This window comes from Poecilia reticulata, linkage group LG23 (genome assembly GCF_000633615.1).
Source record: "Poecilia reticulata strain Guanapo linkage group LG23, Guppy_female_1.0+MT, whole genome shotgun sequence".
NCBI lineage: Eukaryota > Metazoa > Chordata > Actinopteri > Cyprinodontiformes > Poeciliidae > Poecilia > Poecilia reticulata.
Genome location: NC_024353.1, coordinates 9,417,824 through 9,440,378, shown reverse-complemented (window position 1 = coordinate 9,440,378; position 22,555 = coordinate 9,417,824). Strand labels below are relative to the sequence as shown.

The window sequence follows — 22,555 nt, the reverse complement described above, 5'->3', positions numbered from 1 at the left end:
ATTTGAGTGAGATGAGATTGATGGTTTCATTTGCAGTTTCTCTTCCATACAGCCAGAGAATTATTCAATTCCAAACCTGACCCCGCCGACAAAGACGGGAGTCTCAGCAAGAGACGTTTCAACCAAAATCAGGAATATCCAGGTTATTTATGGCACAAAGCCGTAACTTTGAGCTGCAATTGAACCAGGAAGCTGAAGTGCAAAATCATGTTTTTCAGGTTTCTACTTCTACTTTGTGCCACTTCACATTCCCAATGCCAATATGTGCTGTTCTATAAAATGAAATAGCAATAACACAAACTGAAGCGCCACATATTTAGCTACAAGTCACAACTTCATCTGGTTCCGATTTGTAGGCAATTTGAAACTCGTAATATTCCATGTCAGAATAATGCAGTCCAGGATTTCACTAATTTCTCTCGGCGTAGCGCAGAAGCCTCTTATTCCCCAAACAACTCAGTTACTCTTCTGATGTGGCTTTCAGTCTTTTTGGGCGACGCCCCCCATCCTGACAGCTCTGACGCTAAAGCAAAGAGGAAACGGAGGTTGTGCAGCCTTCCAGTCCTTACAGTCAGATTTATGAAACCATCAAACCCAGTGAGAGTGACATTTAGCTGCTGTGTGTTTCACAGCCGACTTCTTGGACACCCGCTGCCATTTTAACCTTGACAGCAGTGTTCATGTTGTCTGCTGCACCGTTTTTATTGCTCTATCCTGTATCGTTGAATACAAAAAAAAAAAAACTGTTTTGTTGCGATAATAAATATTCTTTGTTGTATTTTGAAAAGAAATCTTATTTAGTTTGTCGTAGATGACTGAACTTTATTAGGCTAATAAGCAGGAACTAGATAAATTATAGGGACTGATTTTTTTAATTGTAGATCTAAAGGGTTTGATCAATTTGTTGTATAGAGGCAGGGTTTCCCACAGTGTATTATAAGCCTGGCGGGCCACCAAGCTTTACTTGTGCCCCTACCAGGCTAGGCATTACTTAGTCTTTTTAAAATGTTTGAATTTTTAAGACTTTATAGTTGGTGTTCAGGTATTAATCTTCCAATCTTTCCAAAAATACATAATTATCCCCATTAAGGTATTTTAAGAAAATGTTTTGAGTATCTGGCTAAATGCAATTCCCAATCCCTCCTCTCCGTATTTTGTCAAGACTGTATTCAAGACATATGGGCAGAAAATATCCAGTTTTAAGTGAAGACGAGGACTAGCAGCTGTGCATGGACGTCTAGTGTTCAAAGAGAATCTTCTTGGATTTAACTACGTGGCTCGCTTATTGCCATTTGACAGCTCTGTGAACCGTACTAAGGAAGCCCTGCTTACCCAATCTGCTTTGATTTTACACCCCATTACAAAGAGGAAGAGATGCGTAAAGTAATGCCAGTTGCCCTTTGTTGACCTTTTCACTGCTGACATTTTATTGCTTCCAGTTTGGGTCGTGTTGAAATAAAAGCATGCATGCATGTGTGTGTGTGTGTGTGTGTGTGTGTGTGCGTGCGTGTGTGTGCGGGTGCGTGCGTGTGTTTCTGAGAGCAAACTGTAGTTTACTATTGACCCCAAACACTGAACAGTCGGACATGAAACCAAAACAGAAAGATGCTAATAGCAGGATTTTTAACTTGCAATATGTGCTAAAAAACACAACTTTGAATCAACTGTCAGTTCAAACAAAATAAAAAAACTGTACAATTTCTAAATTGTAAACGTAATTAAAAATTTTCTCCAGAAATTTCTTCATTGAAAATAAGATTTTAACAATAGGTGCAATTTTACAGCATTTTAAATCATGTCTTTCACAAGAGATGATTGATCTTGACCACATTAGTGAACTTCTGACCAACCATTAAAAAGCAGGACGAGAAAAAGGATTTACTATTTAGAGTTTATAAGCATTAAAGCCCTAAATATGATCATTTTCTGCAATCAACAAGTAGGTAAACTACATTTATGAAAAATGATCCTTAAAATCAGACTTCCTGCACCTAGGAGCACTTCAACATGAAGGAATTAGGTAAATTCAAGTTCTGTCACTCTTCAGCAAAGTAGTAGTTGTGTTCAGTAGGAATACACAATCTCATAGGAAACTCTCATTCATCCCCATGTTGCTTTTGACACATTAGCATGTGTAAAGAAAACATGCCCTGCTGGAGAATCTACGCAACTGCAGTTCAAATAAAACGTATGACAACGTTAAGGCTAATTAAAGCCATTTTACACCATTCATTACTGTGGACTCACATCGATATGCTAAAGACTCAGAGATGCAATCTCTCCTGTTTGGAAAGTTATGACATGGAAACAACAGGAGTACTCTGTAAGGAATTGTTTTTTGAATGTTCATTCAGAATGTAACTAGTGACTACAGCTAGTTTCTAGTTGCTGATAGCTAAAATACCAGTTATTTATAGTCATTTGAGGGCCCACTAAACTGGAACAAGGGGCTATAAAACAGTCTTTAAGTCTTAAAACATCCTAAATGTGAATAGATTTTCCATTCCAGATTAGGAAAAAAAATCATTTGTATGTTTTTGTTTTTTGTTTTAGTGAGCTAGCAGCACTGGTTGTACCATGCTTGATAGCTCTGTGGCTGAGTAATTCAGTTGTTGTCACGCTGTGACAAAATAAATCATTTGATTAGAGATGCAGTCAGCCAAAGATCAGCATTGGATAATTTTCCCTTTGGGTCTCATTTAGTGTTTGATAAACAATTTTTTCTTTAGAACTTTGATCAATTTTAGAGGGTGTTTTTCTTTTTGCACTGTCCTTGAGGATTACATCACTGTGTAAATTTGTAAAAAAAAAAATACATAGATGCCCTATAGTACAGAGGATCTGGACTCTCGGCTTTTGAGAAACAATTACAATTTTACCCAATGGCTAACATCTCCCCATGCTGGTGTGTAATGCCCCACTTTGACTCTCTGAACCTTACGAGAAACTGCCTACACTGCAAACTACCATCTTCCACTGCAAAGAGAGAAGTGCCGAGTCAAACAAGACGGCTGTTAATGCTAACTCGATATTTGGAAGTGTGGCCAACGTGGACTAAATGGCTTTCTTCATTTCATCTGCTGCCATTGCTAAAACCAAAGACAGATTACAAAACTAAACAGAGCTGAAAATTGACATCATCATTCACAACTTCTTCTGTTCGCTGATTGGGCCGGTTGACATTCTACCAGAGGAATCCAAGTCAATGGGAGAAAGCAGAGACGAAGCATTGAAGCGAGATTAGAATTGGGCGGAATTACAATGGTCTATTGTATTCAATCAACTTTTTTATTGAAATGCTTAAGTTTTAAACATAGCTTGTTCCGATCAAGCCATTTAAAAAACATCAAACCCAGGAGGCCTCGTCCATAAACACCAAAGCGTCAGCTTGCCTTTTCTCCGGGGTCACGGTGCGATGGGGCTCCCTGTAATTTACCTTCTGTTGGGGCACGTAGGGCCGTTTGCCCAGCATTCCTCCGCTGGCCACCACAACACATGAAAGCCTCGGCCGCAGCTGTTATAGATGGGGAGAAAATGAGTCCCAGATGGCAAAGTGTTTCGTGCGCGCGCATGTGTCCATGTCTCCTGCCACATGAGACGCTGCTTTTACTGTACAAGTGGCTCGGGTCGCATCCCCAGGGTAATGTGGGGAAGACTATTGCAGGATGGTGGGGAGCGTGTGGGTGGATGTGAAAGCATGCTGGCTGTCCGCAGAGCAGCTGGTACGTACAGGACCCGCTCTCTTGCTTTTACATGAACGACATACCTGCACTTTTCAACTTTGAAATTCAGGAATTGCTGCCATTGAAAGCCCATTACGGCTCAAAAACAATTGATTGAGAAACTGCAATCAGGATCCGCCCTGCTGCTACATTATGCCTGTCAAACCATAGAAGATATCCACTAAATGATGAGATGATCCTAGCGTGTAAGATGGCTAAACAACTTTCTGTCACTTATCGAGCCTCATTTGCTAATTCTTCATCCTTGTTCACATACATCCACGCACAAGGGTTGCTACAAATTTCTCTAGTCAAAATTTGGAWGGAWGGAWGGAWGGAWGGAWGGAWGGAWGGAAGGAAGGAAGGAAGGAAGGAAGGAAGGAAGGAAGGAAGGAAGGAAGGAAGGAAGGAGCCCTAATCTACCACAGAAATCTCATGCAACAGAAAATCACAGCTATTCACAACAGTACTGAGCTTCAGCAACCAACTGCTATAAATAAGTCACAATAAACTGCACTCAAAGTGAACAGGCTTGTATTTTATATTTTTAAATTATTTTTTACAACTAGCCGTATGCATCATCACACTGAAAAGAATCAGAGGGTCAATGATTTTCTTTTCTCTGTGAGAACGCTTCATGCGTGGGTGAAGATCTCCACTACTGAAAGGTTGTTTGCACAAAATTAGATAACCCTTTTATAAGCTGCATGTGTTTAACTTTCCACGGGTTTTGCAGATAATGTTAACAGTTTTTCGTCTAAATTGAAGCCTTTGATTATGTTTGTGCATTGGGTGGCTTTCAACACTTATTACAGTAATATCACAACAACTCTGACAGTGATGAGGTACATTTTTTTGTTTGATTTTACAAAGGTGGTTTCTGGCAATTTAAAACCAGTTTCTTTAAAAAAAAAATCCCTTTTATACTATGTCATTGAACAACAACAACAAACATTTTGGCTGGCCAGTGAAAAACGTTTGTATTGCGATTGCCTGACGTGACATACATCTAGAAAGGTGGAAGTTTGTTTGTATTTTGATCACCAAAAAATGGGGAAAAACCCATCTTCCATGCCATTAACTGCTTCTCCTACCACCTGATTTACTTGCTACCGTATAAAAACAACAAGTAATGACGCAAACAAATACTTCAAAAGCAGATGAAAGAAGCAATGAATGAAAAAAAAAAGTTACAACTGTAAAATGCTAAAGAAATCATGGCACACATTGCAAGCAATATCTTAAGATTTTTTTTGAAGACCCTCACTTTAGTAGACCCTCAGTTAACTGTAAACCTCGCAAAACAATATTACAAGCAAAGTTATCAAAGAGTGGCATCAATTCACGTTTCGTAAAATATCTATATGTCGCTATCAAACATTGCAAGGACATCTGGGTTATTGTAATGCGAGTCATGCTTGAATCTCTGCTGCTACATCACTTTAATACTGGGCCAGAGTTCGCGCCACACGAGCTTCTCCCTCACAACCCACAGTACACAGGTCATTTGTTTTCATCTTAAAAAGGAAACAAAGAACACAGAGTATGACTTCCAACATGATATGGATGTCAAAGGTCACTGCTGTGCTCAGACTGAAGAAGGGAAATTGGTGAAATTGCAGCATGTTGTTGAAAGCTGTCTGCTAGAGTTAGGTAAGAAGGTGAAAGTTCACATCTTGAACTCTAATGTCTGGGTGAGAACCGCCATAGGAAAGACTGGAGCCTGATAAAGAATGTGTGGTTGATTGACTTCCTCGTAAAAGCACGGCTCAGTCACTTTCCTCTCACTGTGCAACATATTTCAAACTTCAAAACCTTCATCATACTCTGTATGTTCAGCTAACAAAATACAAGCGGATATATGCGCGCTTTAAGATAACGTTGAGATTATCTTAAATTTTTCTGAAGATTTATTACGAAAAAAAATCATAAAAGCTTTTAAATCTTCTTTAGTTAGCAAGTAGAGGCCTCTCGGGTGTCTTCTTTGCTCCTTTGATTTAAGAGGATTTTCATTAAAGGTTGTAAATCTATTGGTACTTAAACCTTCCTCTGTTCCATCTGTGTGAAAACCTTCAATCGTATGTAAATGTTCCTAACATTTAAATTTTTAAGCGAGTAAACTGAACTTTAGGCCCCCCCCCCGGGGTGTCGTACACTCACTGACCTTAAAGGGATAGCTCAGTATTTTTAAAAGGTTATAAGCAGTTAATTTCTCACCTGCGGTGAATAACTCTGCATTTAGTGGAAATCCAGATTAGCTGGTTCTAAAAGCGACACAGTTAGTGGGCTTCCAGTACCTTAAACTTACATCTGTTTCCAAAACAAAACAAAAAAAATTGCAAGGGCTAAGAAAACACTTCTTAGGAAACTTCTAAACTGTTACATACAAAATTAGGATACTAAAAAGGATACTCTAAACAGCCAATGTTAGTAAGTTAGACACCAAATATACTCTAACATGCATCAATACAAACAGTAGAAACTGATTCAGCTACAGTTTCCCTTATCTAAGCTTGGGGGAACAGCCAGTCAGTGCCAAGACAAACTAATGCAGTTCTGGGATTTGCTGTTTTTTAAATTCCAGCCAATAGCATGCCAAGAAGTGTCGCACCTTGATTTTTCAGTTTCCTAAGCAGAAATGAATAAAGAAACTGAAACTGACAAATATGACAAGAGCACAAAGCATATAGAATTGGACCGAATAGATGTGCTCTTATGGCTTGGACAGATACCAGATCTAGAACCTTTTTTTTCCAAAATTGGGGCCAATAATATTGGATCAGTGCATCTCTAAAAGCAAGATATATTACTGTTTCAACTTTTCTTCTCAATCTTAAAGTTTCAAGGTTGACATTTTGTACTTTTAAAGAAAAAAAAATTGGGTAAATTTAAATCTGGGAATGTGTGGAACTTTGAAACTAAAAATGTGGAGGCCTCCTGAGAATCATAAAAAAAAGGAACTCGTAACCTTTGTGAAACCTACTGTGTTACCCGGGCAACACTCTGACTTTCCGCCCCATGACCTGTATGTAAGAAAGATGCTGCTTGTTCAGGTCTGGAGGATCCGGACAGTCGGGCGCCACGCTCGCGACTTGTGCGTCTAGACGCAGCCGACGGGCCCCCGTCTTCTCCGCTCCATAAAACACGGGGTGAGAAATAAAGCGCCGCTGTATATGTTGCGCTCACATGTGGTGATGTCACCTTGCTGCTGCCAAGAGACCAGCAACTCTAAAGAGAGAGAGAAAAAAAAAGAAAAAACAAACTTAGGATCGTTTTCCCTCATGTTGTTAATTCCTTCCTCTTCCGTTTCTGTCTTTTCGTCTTTCTCAATTGCTTTTGGTTTTATCTGCACTTGTCACCCCAGAGCAAACACACACACGCGCACACACCATGCACAGCGTGGAGAAAGAGGCCTCTGTTTTGCAGAGACAAAAGCGCCTCTTTCTCCAGAGAGGGGGCCGAGCTTCCGGTTGGGGCTCACTGTGTCAAAGGGGAGAGGAAGGGCAGACGAGAGGCCAAGAATTTGATATGCAGCGAAGCGGCTACATGTAGCATGTTGGCTTGAAACGTGCATCTCTACGTTTAGTGATGTTCTGATGGTGTGTTCCAGGTGCGGGAGCCTAAAAACGGGGGAGGAAAAAATGTCAATCTAGCAATGCGGTCATGATCTCAAGGCATATTTTCTAGACAGTGTGTTGTGCGGGTGGTCCCTCGGCGGGATGAGGGCACTGAGTTTGCGTCGGCCTGGTGTGAACCGGTTAACCAACCCCTCTGCCCCCTCCCAGTCCTTCCTTCAGTTAGAATGATTGGTGGCCAGGGAGCCGATTAAAGCCAAGGCTCTCTGCCTCTCCTCTCCTCTCCTCCATCACACATTCATTCAAGTCTTTAACTTCCAGACAGGAAGCTTGTCCTCTCCAGTCATTTCTCATCGCTCCTTCTTGTTTTTGACTCTCTACAGGGTTCCTGGATGTTTTCCCCATCTCAGAACTCCAGACTCAAATTTCAGGATTTCATTTTTTTTTCTTGGCAAACTTTTAGAACACACTCAGAATTTAGGAGAAATTATGTCTCTGTTTTAGTGTTTCATCAGCTGTATACTCTGATTCTGCCTTTTGATTCAGCTTAGTGATAAAGGACTATTCCACTACTTTTTGGTGGGGTTCTAGGCCAATGTAGATCAGCTTCTTACCAGAACATATAACAGTGACAAAATCTGGACCGGATTATTCTACACCAAGTGCAGATTTTGTGAAAACAGCTTGTGATCTTTGACATGTTTTATTCTATTTTCTAACCTGAAATATTTCCAGCCTCAAATTTTAAGAATTGATAGTCACTTTTACTCCGAGACTCCCATATAAAATCCAGCATACAGAAGCCACCTAATTAGTAAATAGTGTTAGTTGATTAAAGTCCACAAGTGCCTAATTGGATCTCAAGTACACACCTATTTTTCGAGCACTCGGAGTGACGTGAAGATGTACATCGTTTAAAGAGAGTCCTAAGTAGTCCTGCTTAATGTTTACGACAAGAAATACATGGAACCAAATGGGGATTTCATCACCCTGAAATCCCCAAGAAGTTTCTGCAAACAGCGGTACCTCAAAAGGTATCGACTCAGAAGTATTGACTGTTCCAATTCCCAAATTTGCTCCGATTTCTGTTCCTCTAATCATACAAGCTCAAATAAAATAGAAAAAAAAGCTTGTACCATGACAAAATGTAAAAACAAATCATGCATGTAAACATGCTTCTTGAGCCTACGTGCATCAAACACACAACCAGGTGAAGAAGTGGACATGAACACACATTTTCCTTCCTGCTTTCCCTACTCCGTTTCCGACCTATTGATCTTTGTCTGAAGCGTTGAATAAATCCGCCAAGAGGGAGGATTGCAGGTGGCCTACCTCGCACAAACACAACCCGGCAAATCTAAATCAATGGGTCTAATATCAAGCCAATACATGTGTAAGAAAATAACACTCAAGAGGCTGTTGAATTGTTTCCAAATTAACACTTGGAAGGGAGTCAATAAATAGCATCACTGCGCAAAGGTGCTTGTATGTAGATGTGCTGTCCTCTGCAGCGGCGCATGCTTTGCCGTGCGTTTTTGGCGTACATCGTGTTCTCATTTGTTTACATTCACGTGGTGCGTACGAGTACGCTTCATTCAGAGTGCTCACTCTGGACCTAAATGCATACACAAATAGGACCTCCAATGTTTCGTACTCATCCGTGAAACACACGTGTACAGTTTGCTCCCACACAGTCAAGCAGACAGGCACAGAGAGAGAGAGAGAAAGAAGCAAGCGGTACATCATGTTCAGTGTACTCTATGTTCTGTACATCATAAGCCCTGTGGCTGTATTCAAATTTTCTTGTTCTTTCACAGAAAAAACACACACACACACCTGGAAAAAACTTTTTGATCACATCTCACAACTGATGATTTTAAGGTCAGCTCCGTAGGCTGGTAGGTTACACGACCCTGCTAAAGTTTCTATGCATTCGAAGGATGTTCGTACACTGACTCGTCTTAAATTAAGATTCTGCATTTATATTATTACAGAGTTGACATCATGCCTTGTGTATATAAACACAAATCAATAGGAACTCTTTAAAGAACTCAAAGTTAGGCAAGGGAAGTCGGCACAAATGATGCAAAATAGACAGACTTTTGAAAAAAGATGGATGAGCAGGTAAAATTATTTTCTCAGATGCCACAGATTTTCAACTTTCCAAACATAATAAGAAAGAAGCTAGAACTCTGGAACAAGGATTCAATTCCAGCGTTAATGTTCCTAAGGCCACTAAAAACGTTGTTTCTTTTTTTACTAAGCCGTTTAGCTGTAATGTGTAACAATTCAGAAACAAGTTATTGCAGCAATGAATTGTGTACAACAAATAAAATATGCTTGGTGGGGGAAAAAGTGACTTAGTTAGGAAAGGTGGTGAGTGAGAGGTTGGGTTGGGTTGAGTTGGTGGAAGGTTTAGGGAGATGTTGAGCCGTATCCATAGACACAATTTTTTGCGAACAAAATCCAGGAACACATGCAGATATACAAGAGCCAGAGACCAAACTAAGGTTGCCTTGATGTAGTGATCATATGAAAAACCGCAGCCCAGTCTACACTACAGCACAGCAGAGGAGGAGAAAGAAAATAGAAATGAAATGCCTATAAATGAAAGTTTACACCATGAAAAGGTCAGGTTTCTACAGTTTGACTGCAGGCCATTCTAGACCCTCAGCGCCTCAAACAGAATGTGATTCAACAACCCTCGGTTTATTTGACACGCCGTCTTGTGAAAACATTTGATAACATAACTTTACTTTTAAACGTAAGATTCATCAACCCCATTCAAACGGAGTCCTCAATGGTACAGCATCTATAAGCTGTAGATGCTAACAGTTTGTAGATGTTAGCATCTAACTGAGTAGTTTTGTTCAGTGTTTCGAGGTGCAGCTCCCTCAGCTCTTCAAGCTTTTAACTGTATAAAGTGTATGGTTGAAGAAACTAAAGTGTACATTGGTGTACGAAATTGTTCTTAATGACTTCAGTAAGAGTTACTGAAGCTTAAAAGGTTTTCATTGCATAATACCCAGCCAACATGTATTAAAATGCACATCATTTGTGGAAGCAAGTAAATGTAATTCAATGTCAACATCCATTTGTGGAAAAACAGCTGCAGATGACCTTTACCTTGGTTTCAAAAGAACATAAAAATTTAAATTACTCATTATTTCCAGTGATTCCTTCAACAAAACAAAACCACTCAAAATAAAGCATGTGGACGCATCGCATGCTGCGCCACTATTTGCACACACTTGACTGTAGATCTTCAGGGTTGTTATATGAACGGTATCCATGTGGGACGTCTCTGTTGTGCATGGCTGGGCGAAGGAACCTGTGTAGTCAGCCAGGTTGGAGGGAAGTGGTGCGTTAAAGCGAGGCTAATTTGTTTGTGATTGAGAGTGAATGAAGTCGGTCTCAGGAGAGCTGCGAACACGCACACACACGCTACACACTTACAGTGGTTTTGTCAGAAGTCGTCCCATGTCTTATCGGTTGTCTTCCATAAAGAAAAAAATATTTGTGAATTTGCTTTTTGTTTTTTTCCTTACAGTGAAATAATAGTGTGTATTATATGTAAATAAATCACCAATTTGCAATTGTCCTGTGAATTTTAAGAAATTTGTGAAATTTTTGCTGCTTTGGAAAAGTTTTTGACTTCCTGCCAAACAATAAAAGATGATATCGCCTTTGGAGTACTCATCATGTTTGAAATAAGATGAATATTTAAACAAAGGGGCCATTGTCAATCTTAAAACTGTAAACCGAAGCCTCAAACTTTATAAAATATTTTCTTATGTACCCTAATCAAAGAGTGAACATGTTAACTTTCCAGACGCAGGGGAAGAAAATCTTTCAATAAAAGCCATTAACAGCGAAATGCGTGACTTGGTTTCCATAGCAATGGCTTTAAAAAACAACACAAAGTTGTTAGTTTTAAATCAAGGAATGTAGGCGAGAAAAATACAGTGATAAAAATAAAGTTTTGATTGACAGAAAAAAAAACAATTCCTGGAAAGTTAGGTATTGTTCACGTTGGGAATAAAAATATATTCGTTCTTAACATACTACATAAAAAGTTGTGTGTGTGTTTTTGTTTTCTTTTTACTTATTAACTTATTCTTTTTTTTTTTTTTTTAGCAAAAAACATTTCTGATGTCATTTTTATTTTTCCAATACTCTTGGCGTGCATCACATTAATTTCATTGTATTTTTCATTTTACTTTGGGACAACCTGAAATATGTCTTAAGGATCAATCTTATTTTATACGAGTCCAAACTTTTGACACAATTTTGATTTGCATAAAGTGGATTGAATAAGTGTTCACACACATAAAACTTTTCCAAATTTTGTCCAAATTTTAGAACCACAAGCGTTCCTGTACTTTATTTAGATTACTTATGGTAAACCAAGACAAAGTAGTTGGAGAGACTAACTCAAATGGAAGACAAACATTAGCTTTTTTCTGAAAAGTGTGGCTTTTGTATTCAGCCCGTTTCACTCTTATACCCCAAAATAAAATTGACTGTTCTCCATTGCCTTTAGAAGTTATCTAGTTGTTAAACAAAACCACTGGTGAAACCTGACTAGATTTTAAGTTTAGGCTTTAACTGGGCCATTCTAACAGATGAAAATCGTCTCCCCCTGTTCAGAGTCATCGTCCTGCTGGAAAAAGAACCTAAGAGGTCTGAATCTGTTTGGCTGACACTGTAAAACCTAAGAATAACCTAGACAACAAACAACAACAACAAAAAACCCTCCTGAGATATTTTATGAGTGCAACAATAGGCGCCAGCAGAAAGTTGGAGCTCTCTGCATCCATCTAAACACATTTGCATTGTAGCGCTCCATTTGGGTGTTGGCAGATTTCATCACCTGTTCACACCGTCTGTCTAAGTCAGATTTCAGTTTATTGACACAGAACTTTTCTTTCCACATATTTTTGGCTGTTGCGCCGTGTTTGCATCGCCCCGTCTGCGCCGCGTGTTGAGGCAAGACGACCGAGTGCTGATGCAAGCAGATCTCGCTATGGCAACTTGTGCCACGCGTGTGCAAAGCAACAATGATGCAACGTCCGACGGTGCGGACTTGTGATACTACGCTCGTACGCCCATCTGCAACCTTAGGACCCCTGCTGAAGCCTTCCACTTCTTCTACTCTTGTGAACAGAGTATCAGACGCTCGGTCTATAGAGAGGAGCCGGGGCCGTGATATTGGGTGCGGCTCACGTGAGCACGTATCACATTAACCCCGCTTCGCTCTGAACCTTCTCCATTAGCAGCAACAAAGCTCTCATCACTGCCTGCCATCCTCGCGGCGCCCCCTCCTCCTCTCTTCTTCTCTTCCTTTTGATCTGTGTTTTCCACATTGGTTGGGGGAGGGCTTTTTATCTCCTCTCTTAACCTATAACTTGGGCACTAAGGGATCATGCACTGAGATGAAGAGGAGTGGGGGGGAAAGCATTGCATTATAATATTCTACAAGCTTTGTATGGGAGCTATTGGGCAGTATAAGGACATTTTAAAAGGTTTACATTCTGGAACAAAGGTGGCTACTATACGAGATAAAACATCAGTTCAAAAAATGACATTCGTAGTTTTTAACTACTAATGTACAAGATTATCAAACTAGACATGCAATCCAACTTCATACAAATCCTTTGAAGATGTCTGCTTTATATAGAGTTATGTTAACATGAACTGAAAAACATACTGGAAATACCAGCTTTACGGAGGTATTTATAAAAAAACGACTACACTGAATGATTCTTATATTCTTGTTTTTGATTATGTATGTTTTTCTTCTTGACATAAAGAAGTGAATGTCCTTTTCTATGATGTTTTTTTTATTATAGCACAATTTGTTTTGATCTGTAGCCTATAAATTTGTGATTTTTTTGTAGTTACTTTCATTTTGAATTTATGTGATCTATGTATGTAATTTAGTTGTTTATGTTAAATGTGTTTACGCCAGTCAATGCAGGGAACGGCATCAACTCATCTAAATAAAAAAAAAAGAAAGATGTTAATCTTGACCCTAGACATAAATTAACAGACACAGTTATCTGCACTCAAAGGTCACAAATCCAGCTCTGGAGTTCACGCTCCACCAGTTTGCTCTGATTTGGGGCAGTGAAGCTGAAAAACTGTGTCAAGAGTAAGGTGTGCAACAGTTACACAATAAAAACTCCTGATTCATTGTTTTCCCAAACAGTGAAAAATTGTGTTGACTCGTAAGAGAAATAGAACCAAGTCTCTCAATGTGTAAAAGCTCACACTTGCTGGTTTTATCTCTTGGAAAGACAGTCGTTTTTGTGCTATTGACAGCGTTTTGTGTGCAGATTTAGTTTTATGTCAGTGAGAAGTTGATAGTTCAACCAGCCGTCATTAACTAATCAAGTTCAAAAAGTGTGAAATTACTTTTTTCCACCATCATTTAATCCATCAAGACCCAAGGCCTGCTGCAGGTCTTGATGGGTTAAACATGACTAATCACGCAAGTTGCCTTTTTTTCCTTCTGTAACTCACAACTGTTTTTTCTAAACTGGCCAATTTGCTGTTGATAGCCATTTTTCCTTCAGTAAGTTAAAGCATAATTCGAAAACTGCTTCTTGTTTTACACGGTTCATTGTTGTCTGGTATTGAAATGAGTTTGATCTGAAATCAAAGCGTGACAAAACGGCGAAAACAGAAGAAATCTGTAAAAAGGAGGAAGTACTTTTTTACGGCACAGTGCATCAGCCTGTTCCTCCCTCATCGTCTTGTTTCCGCTGCACCTCATCTGCCTTGATGTCCTCCTCCCTCAGGCTACCCATGCAATAATCATGTCTCCCGTCGCAAGATTGTCTCACATTTTAATTTTTTCATAATGGCAAATTGAGCTTGAATGCCGCATCAGCATCTGGCACACGAGGAACACCTGCATATTCTATTTCCTACTAAACAAACAAGCAGGCAATGTTCTCGAAAACACCGTGCGACTGTGTGAAAGCATGCACTAGCATGTCCGCTCGACTGCAATGCTGCAACATGATGCAATATTTACAATTTCATTATAAAAAAATAAAAAAATCAGCAACACAACAGCACTTACAGCTGCATAGTCAGCATGGACACAGATTTATTGCCTGGTATGAACCTCACTATATAATTTTAATATTAGACCAATAAAAGGGAACTGTGCAATAACAGGAGGTGTGTTTAAGTCCCTCGCTATTAAAAGACATTAGGAAACACATGTCAGCGTAAAGCTACAGATGCAGCAAGGATCCAATAAAACCGTTAGCCGAGTAGTCCACGGATGATGCTTAAAACCAAGAACAGGAAGAAAATCGACATGGAAGTTTAGGTTTTCAAGAGACGAATTTAGGAATTTTCCACATCAGATCACCACAGGAGCCAATATATAAAAAATGAACAAGAAAAGTATACAGATATACAAACTTGAGAAGATACCACCCATGACATGGGTTGTTTGTTGGTTGGAGTGTCTCTCACTTCACATGTCTAAGTCAAGTGCTCTTGAAATGACTTGGTGTTTTACAGATATATATTTCTGCAAAGCAACAGGAACTACGAATATAAAAATCAGACCAAATCTATGTTTTTAATGATACTCTGGTTAATTGCTGAAAGAAAACTTTAAATACCACATGGTGTGGCCCAATAAAGTTTCTGAAAATCAAAATAAATTGAATTATTGAGAAAATAAGACTCAAGTCTTCAAGCATACAGCATCCCGAAGTGAGGAAATCTTAACCAATGCAGACTGAGCATCTCCTTAGTTTATAATGTGATTAAATAACATTATAACTGGGTTGTTAAATTGATATTTGCACAGTATTTACCTAAATTACATAGCAGCAGCAGCATTTTTATACTATAAATATTGGATCTCCTAGTTGTGACGTGCGTGGAAATGTTGCAAACGTCTAAAGAAATCTGATGTCCCTAGCTTAACGTGAGATCAAGTTATGCTGGTAATGTTTCGCATAAAAAGGTGATGGTGGAGCATAAATACACCCGACGTTCTGCATCTTTGTAATCTATTAAAAAATATGGTTGATCTCTTAGGATGAGTTAATTAGAAAATATGTATACATTTTCTTAATTTCTTGAAATTGCATAGCACAAGCAAAAGAGAAGTTTACCAGTAAGAATGAGAAAATATTTACCAATCTTGCAAATTTCAAAGTGGAATGCTGCAGAAACGTCTTTATACGCAGCGGCAGCTACAGCGTCACGGACAGCAGGCGAAACAAAGAGCTGCCGTGGATCCCTTCAGGGCTCGGATTAGTGGAGAAAACCGGTGTAAAAATCTTAACCCAGATAACTCAGCAGCCAAACAAACAGCTGGCCTCATCTCAGCTGGCCGACTCAACCGTGTTCCACATTCGCTCTCGTTCCTGTTAGTTACTGCTCTGGACAGAAAGTTGAGGTTTTTTCTTCTACAGTTCAGTGGGGGGGGTTTTGGCATCAAGTCTGTTGATTTTTGTGAAGGTGGCATTTTACTTGTCAAAAAAAAACCAACAGATTTGTGACTTTGTTGGGCAATGAAAAATTAAATGCCTCCAATAAATATTGCTCAGTTTCACATCTGCCTGTCGACTCTACTATCAAAAGGATATTTTTTTCCCCCTTGCACCAGAATGCCTCATTTTCACGTCTAGTCGTTTCTAATCAATAAATCTGTGACTCTTTGTTTTCCCACCTGTCTGCCCCTCAGTGGCAGCTACCTTCCTTCTGTCTCCTCTGTTTCCCTTCAGAGAAAGGGACATCCCTTCAGGAAAGCATTATTGAAGCTCTGTCCAATCTCAACCTGTCTGTCTTCAGGGAGAACAGCTTGTGATGGTGCTTAATGCACTATTGATCCTTTTCGCCCCACATAACGTACTTGCTGATGCACACGGCACTCGGATAAAACCTAAAGAAATCGGATATCGCAAGTATGAGTTCTTTGGACATGTCGGGATGTGTTTAATTCACAGCAGCACATAATATCGGAGTTGTTGTTGAGTGGTTTCAATCTGTTTCAAGACGCCGATCCAGACCCGCCAATAAAGTCAACATGGAGAAACATTTCCAGGTATAAAAACATGGACAAGCATGTCGCAAAAATGGACATCCCTTATTGCTCTTCAATTCTTGTTTCCAATGTATTAATGTTTGATTCAAAGTCAGATTTGGGCCAAAGGAATTACATTTTTTTTTTTCATAAATCTTAATGTCAATATTTTATTTTTGCTCCAGTTAATCAAACTGCGAGATCTCCTACTAGCCCTCGTCTAATATGACCTGCCATCAGAAGGTTTCTCCAAAAATGACTCACAGTGGATCAAAAGGGAGGATCAGTATTTTCTCAAGCATCTCCTGCTTGGAAGAAGGGCTATCCTTATACGCACACAAACACAAATGTTTGATTGTGAGGTGTTCGTTTGCTTACATGTCCATTTTGGATGCTTGTGCTCTGATGCCGTCTGTCGCTTTCCCGGCGATGAGGGAGTGGCGGAAAAAGTACGCCGTAGATGTTTGCACTGCAGCGTCCGCGCGCTCCAGCAAACATCTGGATCGCACAAGGGGTTCCTAAACGCGTACTGGGCAATTAATGCGCACATGGTGCCCGACGGTCCGCTCCGGGTTGTTTGCTTTTCATCTCGGAGGAAATGCGTTTGAAACGCGGAGCGGGTCGGATCGTTTAGGTAGGCGCACGTTCAAACACAGAGGTGAGAAGAGGTGTGTGAATATAGATCTAAATATGCTCAGGCAAACAGCTTTGGCATGTTCAGTATATATACATGAATATCCTGCATGAAACATGGAGTATTATTTAATAAACTGATCCTGTAAATTAACAATACTAGCCGCTGAATAACTGCATGCTGGGCCAGACATGATTTCAAAACAATTAGCAAGAGTGGATTTTAAATGTTCTGTCTTTATCTGTGTGTTTAAGATCATAGTGATATTTGTATTTGCTCCGTTACAGATTTTAATTTTTTTGCAATTAAATCTTTCAGATCAGACATAGGGGAAGATCACATTAACTAATATCTGCTTTCTTTCCCTTCTTTTGTTCTGGTGTCGTTTTAGTTTATTAATATGTTTAAAAGGACTTTGAAATGTGCTGTACAGATGTTGAATATTAATCCAAACACAAATGAGAAAAAAAAAGCAAAAAAAAAAAAAGCAAAGCACTGTGCCTCATTTGAAAGAAATTCAAAACTAGATGAGAAACAGTAAATAACATCTATGAGTCTGGAAAAGGTTACAACACCGTTTCTAAGGGTTCCAGACTCCCTGGAATCAATGAGAGTCATTATCCAAAATTGCAGCGCACATAGAAAAGTGGTGAACCCTTCCACAGGATCACACAAAAAATAAAATAAAATAAAACTAAAGAACACATATAAAGCACTGCAGAGCCCACTGCCCTTAGTTAAGGTCAGTGTTTGTGATTCCTCAATAACAAAATGGCCTTGGAACTCTCCCCATGGATGTGAGTTTTGTCCAAACACCAGTGCTGACCAAAAAGAACACCAAGGTCCATCTGATGTTAGCAAAAAAATAAATAAAAAAATCTGGACGATGCCCAGGACTTTTGGGTAAATATTCTGTGGACTGACGAGACACAGACTTTTTTACTGGAACATCATTCCAGTAAAATCAAAACATGGCAGTGGTAAAGTGATGGTCTGTTTTGCCCCCCTCAATCAGGAAGTTTCTAATAGGAAATCACATCTTTCAAAAAAACACTTTTATAATTATTTATAAAATTCTTAATCATAAAAAAAGAACTCCAGCAATCAAACACTAAATTTCTCTTGATTTATCTTTTTGCAAGTGTGAGGTTGGAAGCCCTCCTTGCCTTTACCCTAATATCTTTGAAATGTTTCCTTAAGTCAAGACTAAACGTAAGTTGGGATTTAGTCCCATCCCTGCAAACTTTTCAAGTTTTGCACTCTGCAGTGTAGAGCAATGACACAATGTTTGAACCTTTACAGATTTTTTCTTTCTTTGGAGCATGCACGGATTCTCTATCCAATTCAAGTTGAGATTCTGGCCGGACCCCTTCAAAACTTTGATGCTACGTTCAGTTAAAAGAAATATGATGATAAACAACTACTTTAAGCTTAAATTTTAACTTAAATTAGTTTTTTTGGGGGCTTAAAAAAAAGACGTGTAATGGGCAAATACTTTTTCAGAGCAAGTGTTTCTGTTTGCTTTCTTAACGAAGGTTCCCATCTTTTCTCAAAGACAACATCTCACTGAAAGATCCAGGTCTCAAGGGAAGATCCCATCTCAAGGGACTTCCTGGTAAAATAAATAAATAAATAAATAAATAAATAAATAAATAAAGTAAACATAAAAAAAATTAATAAATGTTTGCACTATTTTTCTTTGCTTCTGCTTCAAAACATTCACTTTAAACTTTGGCTTCATGCACGTATGTATACTGGATTCTATATTGAACTGGACGGTATTTGTGCTCCGTTTGTTTATTTGTACCTTCTGGATACCTACAGGAACTGTATGCCCAGCTTTGATTTCATGCCAGTAAAACTTTGTGCTTCTGTTCAAGCACAATATGTTTTGCGCGGCGTGCTTGCCAGTAAAAAGTTGACCTCAGCTTGTGTGTTTGCCCACATGTGCGTGGGCTGAGGTGACTGTGTTACTGACCTGCGGGAGACTGAATGTCGGGAGCTTCTACCCTCCCCTGGGACACCCACCGCTGATGTTAGGGTGACCCTCACCTCCTCTGTCCTGTTATCGAACGTCACCTTGCTACCGCTTTGGGGGTTTTTTCTTTCTTTTTCCTGGTCCCTTTAACTTGTTTTTTTTTTTTTTTTTTCAAAAACTAAACCACATTTTCCCCCCTTTATTTCCTCTGTTTTTTTTTTGTGTTTTTTTTTTTTACTTCATCTACTTTCTCCTTCCCTGTACTGAGGACGGTTTCTGATAAACTTTGGCCTCCTCTCTTTCATCTCCAACAATCGCCAAACAAAAAGAAGCAACAGACAAACATTTCTGAGCTGATAGGGAGCCAGATCGAATCTTTTTGGCCCGTAACTGTTTATTCAGGCGCTGCCAAACTGACCTCATCAGTCTAACACACATACACACACACACTGCCGTACACATGCAACAACACACACAGTTACAGGAATCGGTTTGATAAGAATCTGCTGGGTCACTTTTCACTTCTGCTCCATGTAAACACCCATGTAATCCCATTATATCTAGTCTGTTACATGAAAACTCTTAAATAACCTGCACACAAACAAATGAATACACGCGCACAGGCACAACAGTGTTTTTTGTTTTTTTTTCTTCCTTTTTGACAACACACTGCTCCATTGTTATGAAGACACAAGCTGCGGTGAACTCTGTGAACCAGAAAAAAAAACAATTGGCTCCAACTTCCTGCTGGCTTCCTCTGTAGTGAGGGGGGCCGATATCGCTACTACGTCCCCCACCCTCCCACTCCTCGCGCCCGCCTTCCTGTTCTGACTTCCACACACACGGAGAGCGTCAGGGTGGCATGCCCCTCCGTCTTCTTGTCATCCTGTTTTCTAGCCCCAGCTTATTTTGGTCATGTGCCGGAGCCACGCAGGAAAGAAAAGTCTGGTTTTGTGTGCGTGCGCGCGCGCTTGGAAAGTTCAGGAGAAAATTCCTTTCCGAGGTATTAACAACAAAGCATATTTGGGGATTATTGTGGCAGAAGGATTCAGGATACACTCAGGAATGTTTGTTCCAACTTTAGATCCATGGTCTGAAAGGGTTGTGTTTATTGTTCCTCAAGGTGGTACATTTGGTCCCCTGTTTTTTTTTAGTATGCATATTGACTTTCCTGAATTTTCTCAGCCTCATATTACACTAATACACTAATATTATACATTTACTTGCAACAACAACCCAACAACTAGCTGTAGAATAATGAGTACATGCTAATGTTTTTATTTTATTTATTTTTTATAAGTTCACAGCTACTTTTAAAACACGATTAGAAGGCATTAAAACAATTATTTAGATTCATTTTAGAAAAAAAACATAATACAAGCAGCACAAAATTTAAAAGAAACTTAGAAACTGGTTATATATCATCCAGTTTACATATCATTGGAGGGTTTTAATTTATTGTTTTGTTTGGGAAAACAGGATTACTTAAATGCTTATTTTAGTGTTTGGTAAGATCTTGAACTCGATAAATTAAGTAGATTCAAAATGTTTGTGAACTTTAACTTAGACACAATTGGATGTCTACAACTTCAGTTTTCCCCTTAAAAAAAAAAAAAAAAAGAAAAACTTATGTCATTCGTAGTATTGTCAAAAGGCAGTGAGTGTTGTTGTGGCCCCTCCTCCTTCCCAAAGCACTTGCAAGCGGCCCGGTCCTCTCACAGCTGCAATAATCAACACAAATTCTGTACTTTTTCAAATATGTTGGGAATAGGAATAAGCTTACAGAAACAGTCTTGGTATGCACCCGTTATGACTACAGCACCTGATATTTAGGAGTCCTCCCATGTTACATGAACTGTGAGTTTTCGTTCCTTTTCCATTCATTCACTCACATGACTACGACTTTATGCTGATTCCTGTGCAAGAGAGCTGCAGCAGTGTTTGTATTGAAGCAAAAATGACTAAGAGACACATACACTGAAACCCTTCTGTCTTTTTACCATGACTCAGCACTTAGTCAATATTGAGAATGATTCATTCACGGAGCAACACGGTCTGTGTTTGTTTGATGCCCTTCCTGCCGAGCGCCGCTGACTCACGGTGCCCAATTAGCAGAGAGAGCTCTGAATAGGCTGTGAAGATTTTATGTAAGAAAAGCACCACGTTGTCAGCCTTGTGTTTGTCACAAACTGCGACCGCAGACTAGAACGTTCCTTCCCTATTTTTTAAAAGACTAAGCAGTTTTGTCATAGATGTAATTCTTGGTGCACTCCTAAGTGTGTTCACACTTGGTACATGGAATTTGTAATGTTTGTCAGCCACGTGTTTAATACAAAGCCTTAAAAGGTAAAACAAAGCATTAATGAATTGTTACGTGACTGATGACAAATCATTACTGTTAAGCAGTTTTGCCTGCATCTTTTTGAAAAAAAAAAAAAAAAGATCAAAAGTTCTTCAATAAGTTCCTAAAATTGTGGTGATTTGTTTTTTAATAGCAACATTTATGTCTTGTCTAAAGCCTTGGCATACTAACTAAGGTGGTCCTAGTGTCAGTAAACAAAGAATATTCAATATTCAGTAATATTCCAAAAAGTCTGATTAGTGTATAATTTCCCTGATCATGTTTGTATTAACTTGCATTAGAGATGGTCAAATACAGTTCAGACTAATTAAAATACCGGTTTAGCTTAGCTCTAATAGAAAATTACAAATTTGACGCTAGCATTGTTAGCTTCTAATGAAGAAGCCTTTATTAACCGAGTTTCAAACATTAACATTTATTCCTATCTGGCTCAAGCTTAGACTTGTTTCAGCAGATGAAGTCACATAGTGACAGCAACAAAGTAGCACTTAGACTTTTATGATCAATATTGTGCCTTTTAAATCAGACTTTGATACACCCCTCGTAAACAGTCTGAGAACGCAGTCATATTTTTTTTGATGTTCAGCTTCGACCACGTCTTTTGTTGATGCTGCTAATTTTGTGGGAATTACCACCAATAACAACAGCTTGATTTTTGGCAGTAGGTGCAGGTTGGATGCTTGAGGAAAGACAAAGAGGTTAGTGCTACTCGGGCCTGTAATGTCAGATTTTTTTGGGAGTTTAGATTAAAGGTTTGGGAGCAATACAAAAGTCTCACAAAGCTACATAATTAGCTACACATTTCAAAACTGCAGCATAAACGGGTTGCATCTGTTTACATGAAAGGAGTCGCTGACAACTGACTGCGCAACTTCTTCATGAATGGTTGTCTCCATTTTATTGGCAAACATCACACTCACTTCTCCTTAAGGCTTTAAATTAAGGATCAACAGGACACTTGAACTCTAGGGGTAACAAGAGTATATGGGATTACACCTGATAGGGCTGTAAACGATTGCTACACGGAGACTGTTTGGGCAATATCTACCGCGAAAGCTCAGTCTTCAGCACTGCTTTGGGGTGTAGCCATTTAGGGGGAAATATTGGTGTGATCCTCTCAGGCTTAGCTGCTCCATGGTTGGGCAGTCAGTGGCGTGCTGACCTCATGCCATGCTCCATTTCCTGTTTTCCCCTGAGCCTTTGTCAGTACTGGCAAGTGGGAT

At 39.3% G+C, this 22,555-nt stretch overlaps 1 protein-coding gene across 2 annotated transcripts in view; it reads right to left on the bottom strand.

Moving 5' to 3' along the window:
- LOC103459513 (protein phosphatase 1H-like) overlaps positions 1–22,555 on the bottom strand; it is a 136,409-nt gene that overhangs the window by 82,748 nt on the left and 31,106 nt on the right. For both annotated transcript variants that reach the window (XM_008401133.2, XM_008401134.2), the window contains exon 4: positions 6,706–6,950. In XM_008401133.2, the coding sequence (XP_008399355.1) occupies positions 6,706–6,950 (245 nt within the window). The remainder of the gene's footprint in view (positions 1–6,705; positions 6,951–22,555) is intronic.